At 41.6% G+C, this 9,032-nt stretch overlaps 1 protein-coding gene across 3 annotated transcripts in view; it reads right to left on the bottom strand.

Moving 5' to 3' along the window:
- Positions 1-1,398: 1,398 nt before the first annotated feature.
- The window catches only part of CDC5L (cell division cycle 5 like), a 31,754-nt gene continuing 24,120 nt past the window's right edge, over positions 1,399-9,032 (bottom strand). For all 3 annotated transcript variants that reach the window (XM_420058.8, XM_040698613.2, XM_046939031.1), the window contains exons 15-16: positions 3,025-3,237; positions 1,399-1,855 (exon numbers count right to left, since the gene is read on the bottom strand). In XM_420058.8, coding sequence (XP_420058.7) covers positions 1,751-1,855; positions 3,025-3,237 — 318 coding nt within the window. In that variant the 3' untranslated portion in view covers positions 1,399-1,750. The remainder of the gene's footprint in view (positions 1,856-3,024; positions 3,238-9,032) is intronic.

Raw genomic sequence — 9,032 nt, 5'->3', positions numbered from 1 at the left:
ACTTCAGACCCATGTCCAGGTGAGTAAGGCTGCCCACATCACCTGCTCCCATCGGTGACGAACAGAGATCTGACACATTGCCTTTATAAACCACCTCTCAAACCTCCCTGACTGCTTGCTGATCACGCTGGATAGCATTTAAGCAGCTACACATCCCCAACCCTGCTGATATGTGCAGCTTGCTTTTTAACTGCTGAATTCAGTGCTGTTAATATATAGTTTTACCTTTCTTTTCTGTGCATTTCCACAATCGCTCAAAACACCCAACCTGTCAGAGTTGAATGGAAGGTCGATCCCTGAAGAGGTGGTGAACACCTCCACAAAAACAGAACACAAAAGCAATTCCCTCATGAGATGACTGGCAAATGCTAACATTAAAAGCATTGAGAACAGCTGATAAAATTATTTAAATACTGACATCTGACTTCATAGAATGTAACTTAAGGCATGTTCTCACTAAGCAGTACTTGGAAAAATCCTGGATGACATTTGGAAAGACTGTCTCCACAAATAGGAAGATGCATTCACTCCCCTCAACAATCCCATCCTTACTATTCAGAGGTAAACCAGAGCAGTAAGAAAATGAAATCCCATTTGAGATGTGGTCAGGAGTCCATTGGGTTACTCCAACCCAATCCAGGGCTGCTCTGGGCAATACAGCACACCAACTCACACCCCCTCCAGAAGGGACCACCAAAGATCTCAGAAGTACTGTAGGCTCAGCATGTAACTCCATAAAGCCCTGCATGATGGTGTGCAAGGCTGAACGCGAGCTATGGCACAGTATGGAAGCATCCATGCAATTCAGCCACCAGAGCTGCTCAAGTTCTCACCACCGTACCTTTCCCTAGACTATGTTAACTCACACAACATGCCTAAGAGATGCTTGAAGATGAAGCCTGAGCATGGCTTGAAAGAAAAGGCCAGTTCTAAAAACTGGACAGAATAAATAACTGATGGTGATCAGAGAGACAAGCAATAGGATGAAGTTACACTGCCTCACAGCATGAGCATTCGAATGTTCTGATATAAAGGGGAATGTTTAGCCACATGCACAGGAGAGAATCAAAGAATGGAAGGGACCTTAAAGATTATCAAGCTCCAAACCCCCAGTTCAGGCTGCCCAAGGCCCATCCGTGGCCCTGGGCACCTCCAGGGATGGGACACCATAGCTCTGGGCAGCAGTGCCAGAGCCTCACTGCCCTGAAAACACCGTTTTACATAGACCAAAATTACCCTGCATGAGTCCTACCTGTTATAAGACATAGTTTTTTGGGGGGAACGAAAAAGAGTAAGTGGGAAGAATGACAATTAACTATAATTTATTCAGTACTGTGACAGAGGTCTGGGTTGGGGTGGATTCTGTTTTAGTCAAAAGACAGACATTTCATTTGGTAATTATTTTCGACATTCCAGGTTTATTCAAAAGACATTACTCTGCAGGCATCTACCTTACAGATCTTAAGACTGATAAAACACCAGGAATAATGTGATGATCCTAGTAAATGAAGACGTGGTTAAAATCATACCACAGTGAAGTGTTGGAGATTTCAATCCTTTTTTTTTTTTTTTAATCCTTGATGAAGCCATTCATACCTACAGCATCAGAAATAGTCCAGTAATGGAAAAAAAGTGGATGAGATGCAAACAGCAGACTACGCTTGCTTTCTGCAAGTGATGGCAAAAGCTGCTGGAGAAGTATCTGCATACTTGAAAAACATTACATCAGTGATGAAAGGAATTTTGTGCTTTAATACTTCGATTGAAAAGTCTCTTTATCCAACATGAAATCAGCAAATCTCTGCTGGAGCTCCTTTTCTCTCTCCTGCTGTCGCTGCACATCTTCCTTCAGACACTGAAAGGAAAACAATTAACCGGTCAGTCACATGTCTGCAGTTCTTTAACAAAGGTTAGATTTCAGTTCCTTCCGAGGAAGCTGAGATACAAGAATACAAAATTACTTTAAAAACTACAGCATTTAACATTCTGGTCATCTTATTTCGCATCCTGTTTTTGACAGCAGCTGATATGAAACGCTTCAAAAAGGGAGGTTTTAAATTAGAAACCAGCCACAAGCCCTTCCCTGTTTGTAACAGTTATCTATTATTCTTCTCTTCCATGAGTTTGTTCAGAACTGTTTTTAGCCAGCCTTCTTCGTTAACGTATCATCCTGCAGTACCACCTTCCACAGGCCCTGTTCCACTAATGCTGCAGTGTGTGAATGAGAGCTACTGCTAGTTCTGAAACTCCCAACTGATGGCTCATTTTGTATCCTTTTACTCTTGTATTTCTCTTTGAAGCTCCTCATTCCTCCTCAAAGTCATGCTGATCAGTTAGATCCAGCAAGCCTGGCTGGTATTACTGAGGGGCAATGGTCAAGATCACAAAAGACAGTCAGCCAGGAAAAGGACTGAAGGCAAAGAGCCTGAACGCTGAGGACAGCTCAAAACTGAAAGGGCATGACAGTTACACAGCTTCTGAAACTGTGGGCCATGTTAAAAGCCAGCTCCAAGATGATGTTATGATACCAATTTATAGAATTCCATTTATCTGCAGATCTGACAGCAACAAGACAGTTTAAGAGAGGAATACAATCAAGGTTTAAAAAAAAGAAAGACTTTCACTATCAATTAGGGTCCACTGACTTTTAAGGTAATAGAAAGCTTTACATAACTTGCAGATCTACTCTTAAGTTCTAGCAGTAATTAAAAACAAAACAAGCCAAATTAAGACAGACACGGAACCTTCTGCATAGCAGAAGATTAATAAAATAAACCACATGAGGAAATAAAATAAAAACAAAGTTTAAGAACACACTAGTAGATTAGTACCAGCTTGTATTATATCACAGAATCTTTGATAGTGAAATGTGCAGCAGAGGAGCCTGGTAATAGGCAAAAGTATAATTTAAGAAGACCATTAAAAACTTGGTACAAACTCAGAACTTCAGAGTTTGCTTTGTAAAAACATCCTTTCCACAAAATGTCTGCGTTTGATCTAAGGCATCACATTGAGAAATCTCACCTCCAGTCTCCGTGGAATAGCAGCATCTTCATGTTTCTTTAGTTCCTCAAAAGTACGCAGCTCCAGGTGTGCCTGCTCTATTTGGTCCCACAAATCATTCAGCTGTTTGATGAGGCCCATTGCTCGAGACTGATAACCACCAAGCAAAATCTTCAGCTTCTTTTCCATCTTGGCAGCCCTCTTTGCTTCAGTTGTCATATGACCTCTGTTTATCTGTCAGAATGAAATCAGGAATTGTTTTAATTACCCAGAATCCAGAAGTTTAAAAAAAAAGTAAAAATCTGCTGCACAACATGGAGTTGGAACCCTTTGATTTCTATTAACACATCACCCACTGCATATTTTACAACAACCTTGAAAAGATTTCTAGATTAAGATCTGTGCAGAGCAAATAGGCTTTGAAGGAGTGATTACACATTAGGAGTATGGCTTTACAAATAGGAATTGTTGCTGCTGTTAAATAGGCAGCTAAGACATGTACATGACAGCTTACTATGCCACCCCTCAGTCACACAAGAGAGATTCTGTGCCTCAGCAAAGGAAAACCAGATGAAGAAATCATTTTCTTCTTTTTAGATTATATTCTTTATCTACAAAAAAAACAGCCACATGTTTCAGTTTGTTTGTGAGCATGTGGGTATAAGAGGTGAAGTTGGCTTTGGCTTAAAACAAAGTGACCTCACCTATCTATCAGATCTCCCATTCAGATTTACTGCAGCGCTATAGTGTTGCAGTATTATTCCCTCCCTTGCCATATTATAAGCCTGCTAACTCCTCAGTGGCATCTCAAGTAACACTACTTTTTACACAGGGCTTTTCCCTCATGGATCTCAAAGCAAGAACGTAAGATTATCTCCAGCTAGCAGACACTGAGATAGCACAATGAATCAGCTGCCTCAGGTGAGTGGCAAAAGCCAGAAGCGAAACCCTACAATTTACAGTCCAATACCATACACAGCAGATGTGACAACATGATGAGATTAAAATGCAGTATCCAAACCAGAAAGCAATTGATATGATGGAAGTGAAACTCTCCTTCCTGTACTGTCTGCTAACTGCAAGCCAGTGATTCCTGATTTACAAGCCTTGGCTTCCCCAGATGAGTTCAAGTCCTCTAAAGCCACAACCCAGTGGCAATTCTGAAATTCTGCCACCTGGGATACAATGCAAAAATAAACTAGCATAATCATGTTAACATCACCTAAATGTTTCATCCTACATAGTACAGGAAAGAACCCTTTGCACATTCTTCTGTGTGTATTCAGTTGGGCAAAACCAAAGGGGAGGCAAAGCATGAAATGGCCATCAGCAGTTTTTAAGCCTAGTAGAGAGCACCAAAGAAATCCTTAACCAATCTGCAAGTAACACAGGAATATAAAACCAAACAAAGTTTGGGACAAGTGCACCATTTCATACCTCTAAACACAGACATAAGGTTACCTGGCTACTTTCCTCCATGCTATCTCATTTAAGGAAAAAAACCACACTTCGTAAAATCAAATTATAAGGAAGAAGTTTTTCCCCCAGAGGGTGGTGACGCACTGAACGGGTTGCCCAAGCAGGCTGTGGATGCCCCATCCCTGCAGGCATTCAAGGCCAGGCTGGATGTGGCTCTGGGCAGCCTGATCTGCTGGTTGGCGACCCTGCACATAGCAGGGGGTTGGAACTGGGTGAGCATTGTGGTCCTTTTCAACCCAGGCCGTTCTATGAAACTTTGTGTAAAAGATTCCTAACTCAACGAGAGGGCTTTGGCTTCTCAAACTGTGATCAGTTAAGTGAATTTCACCAACCTGTCCACAGCCTCAAATTACTGAAGCACTTACATAGGAGACTGAGGATGGGGTAGGTCTTCACACTTCCCCCAGCTGCATGTTTCTTTCAAACGTCCTACTCCTTCACAATTTATTCACATCTTCAAAACAGTTTTAATATGTGGTGCAGAGATTAAAAGAAAAAAAAGTGAATGGTAATGGGAGAAAACTGTTAATGGAGAGGGAAGGAGAAATGCGACCTTCTGAGCTGCCTAATTTGCTCCTGGGGAGACAGATGCAGACTGCTACACTTTTCAGTTTTTGTTTGCAATGCAGTCTTACCGTATGCCCAAGGTGCTTTAAATATACAGAAAGGCGCCTCTTTTTCAATATTTATATAAATCTAGAGAAAATTAAATAAATAGATTAGGGATTTGTGAGGATACTCTCTGATGGAAAAGTATGAAAGCTTTAAATGTCTTCACTGGTAAATAATATGCTATTACAGCAACAACAAATACAGCTGTGCGGTAAATGAACTATTTTCCAATTACTGCTTCTTGGATGAGAAATGTGTGCTGAGAACTCCTGACATTTAGAGATCGTGGAATAGATGGATGCACAGGCAAACAGGATTTTATTTGTGACAGAGGTCTAATGTAACACAGACCAACAGTCCCAACGTTGTTTCACAGCATTACAGATGATAGCGTGTACTCAGTGTGACATGAAACTCCAGTCAGAATACCATTATCATTGAGTGGCCTGGGTTGAAAAGGACCACAATGCTCATCTAATTTCAACCCCCTGCTATGTGCAGGGCTGCCCAACCAGCAGACCAGGCTGCCCAGAGCCACATCCAGCCTGGCCTTGAATGCCTCCAGGGATGGGGCATCCACAATCTCCCTGGCCAACCTGTTCAGTGCGTCACCACCCTCTGCGTGAAAATTCCATTATTCTCAAACAGGTTAAGAGAGACCATGTAGAAAACTTCCCCTGTCTTTTTCTTTCTCTATTAAAAAACAAACACTAGTTCAAATCTAATGCTTGTTAAAATATCAGGCTTCAACTACTTAAGAATTCTGAAGTGTTCAGACACTGACTTAACACAGACTTAGTATATCCAGGCTTTTACTGGAGACAGATTCTTGCTTTTACCTACTGCAGCTCCTACTGCTGTCCAGCCCTCATTATCCTGCTCAGCTCCTTGTCTTTCTCAGACTACCACATGCCTCACTGCTGTGTTAAAAAAATAATAATAATCATGTTTTTAAAACCAGAAATAACAGTCCTTTCTTCCTTCCCTGCTTATAGAGAGCAACGTGAACACTCACCACCTCTCCTCCCCTCTCCCACCTACAAGATTTTAGGACCTACTACCAGAAGGTCAAAAGGAGGTCTCTGCTTTTGTAACAAATGCTATTTATGAAAAATTGCTGACTGCTGCATTAATGCCAATAACTGCATATAATTTTAGTTCAAGCTTCGTAAAATTTTAAGGCTCAGATACCAAGCGAAGAATTCTGAGCAGTTATGAAGAGGTGTGTTTAAACAGTAGTCTACATTATTTGCTTAAAGCTAAGAAATGGATTTCAGTAAAATCTGACAACCATTTCCCCCATGAGCCTAGCAGAAAATGTAAAGACACTGCAAAGATTTCTCCACTTACTTATTTATTTTGTACTGCTTCTTGGCCAGCTCCAGTTCCGTTGTCTATTGTGCCAGTTTCAGCAAAATGGGAATAGCACACACAGACATGGGTAAAACAATCCACCATCTCAGTGGAAGTGCTGGGACTTACCTCATCCCAAACCTCTCATGTAAGTGCCTTCCTCCATGCCTGCCTACCTAGAGAATGGTGACCAGTTTCTGACACTGGACTAGACAGAAGAGCACTCAGAGCAACAGCAGTAATCACAGACTTCTAAGAGCATCATCTAGAGAAGAGAGACTGACTGAAAAGCAATGTTTTTTCATCTAGCAGGGAGAATTTCACACCATCCCAGGGCCAATGATGACTAAACACCAGTGTACCTTTTATGCTCATCTACATGATCTGCCTGAAAAAGCTTGCTGATACCCTGAGAGCACACTTTTATACAAGAACTCATTAGCTGCTTTATTTCGAAATATTCTGTCATTTAATAATCATTTATCAATATGATTCACTACTGCTATCAGCAGGCCGTTGTCTCTATCCACAGACAAAACCAATAACCCACGAGTAATCTCCACGTGAACTACATTTGCAGAAATTATGATGCCTTGTTTTCAAGCATAGTAACGTGAGTTGGTAGGACCATGGAGCAAGATAGCATAGGGTAGATATCAAGAACAGAACTTCATAACTTCAAATTACCTATATCTGTACTAAGGCAGAAAGTTACCAGGTAACTCAGCAGTCACCCTGATTTAAATGATAACAAAGGACATTTTAAATATTTCTGTTTGGGAATTGCTTTTAAGACTATCAATCAGTACTATCAATGATACCCACGTATCATGTTCACAGCAGAATCACAGAACGGCCTGAGTTGAAAAGGACCACAATGCTCATCTGGTTTCAACCCCCTGCTATGTGCAGGGTCACCAACCAGCAGACCAGGCTGCCCAGAGCCACATCCAGCCTGGCCTTGAATGCCTGCAGGGATGGGGCATCCACAGCCTCCTTGGGCAACCCGTTCAGTGCGTCACCACCCTCTGGGGGAAAAACTTCCTTCTAATATTCAACCTAAACCTCCCCTGTCTCAGCTTAAAACCATTCCCCCTTGTCCTATCACTATCCACCCTCGTAAACAGCCATTCCTCCTCCTGTTTATGTGCTCCCTTACCTAAAGGATTTATCTGGTTTTCATTCCAGACTTGTAAAAAGCAATGATGCAAAGCTCCACACAACAAGCAGCAAACTGAAAAGGTTACTTTCAAGGCATTATAAGCACACATCAGATTTAGCAGTTTTAGGAAGTGATTTTCAGACACAGGTCTGCAAGTGCCCTGCAAATAGAACTTCACAGAATTCCATAAAGCAGTCATTAATCCTGTTCCAGAGACAGAGGAACTACAGGAGACATTAAGACCTAGTTTTGTTTCACTTATCTGAGATGCTCTAGGTGCCTCTGTAATCAAAAGAGAAAAGTAGAAGCCTCAGGAGGGAAATACAACTCCTAGGCAGGCTGAGCTGCTCTCAGGAGGTGCCTTGTTTCTCCACCAAAAACAAGGGAAGCCTAAGGCAACTGCAGTTTTGTTTTAGTTAGGAGGCTACAATGAGGTGTATTCAAGCTGAACTCATGGGACTTGCTTAAAAATAGGCAGTGAATACACACACGCTAGAGAGAAAATGTATTTCTGGCTAAACCAGTTATCTTCTCAGGCAGGGCGTTTTTCCTTACTGCAGACATAAGTTATCCTTGGCTACACAAGAACTTTTATTTATTGCATCACAGGTTACGGACAGCAGCCCCATTATGGATCTCACAAATAATCCCAAATCCTGCAAGTGAAGATGTGATGTATCACAGGCTAAGGTGACATAATAGCCAGCTGCTACAGAAAGGGGTCTGGTTCTTCATCTAAAAATAATTTATCTGCTGCCAGATCAAGGAACAAAATCAGATTAATGTGGAGTTGCAGAAGCACTGCTACAAGGTGAGAAATCATTACAGGGAGCTCCTGGAGACAATGTAGGGATGCTGCTGCTTTTCAGCATGAGCAGAAGTATTAAAGCATCCTACCTACAACACAGACTGCCATTCTGGTAAGTAGTTAAAAGTGGTTTTAGTTAACAGTGTTTTCACACAGAGGTAAAGACAATTCTTAATAGATCTGCTATCCATATGTGTTAACCAGGAAAAAGAACTACAGACCCTACAAAACTGCAATGCTGCATGGACCTGTAATCTGATGTAATCAAGTGTAACGAGGACGTAATTATCATGATGTTAATAAAAATACCTGAAAGCAGCAAAACCAACATTATGAAATCTTCAAATCCAAAGTAACGCTGGCAAAAACGTCTCATGTTCTGAATTACAAAGGGAAGCAATTAGCTTCAATAGATGCCTCTACTATCTCCTTTCGCTTGATAAGGTTCCTGGCTTAACATGTAACCCCGGGTAGGAATAGTTTGCTTTATAAGCGTGCTGCTTGGAAGAGAGGCAAATGCAGGGTGTTGCAGAGAACTGAAGTGGCAACTCAGTGCAACTGTGCCTGAGATAACTCCTGTATCTGAAAGGACAAACCCTGCAGGATAGCCATCCT

The sequence above is a fragment of the Gallus gallus genome, chromosome 3 (genome assembly GCF_016699485.2).
Source record: "Gallus gallus isolate bGalGal1 chromosome 3, bGalGal1.mat.broiler.GRCg7b, whole genome shotgun sequence".
Taxonomy (NCBI): domain Eukaryota; kingdom Metazoa; phylum Chordata; class Aves; order Galliformes; family Phasianidae; genus Gallus; species Gallus gallus.
This window is presented reverse-complemented; position numbering and strand designations above follow the sequence as displayed.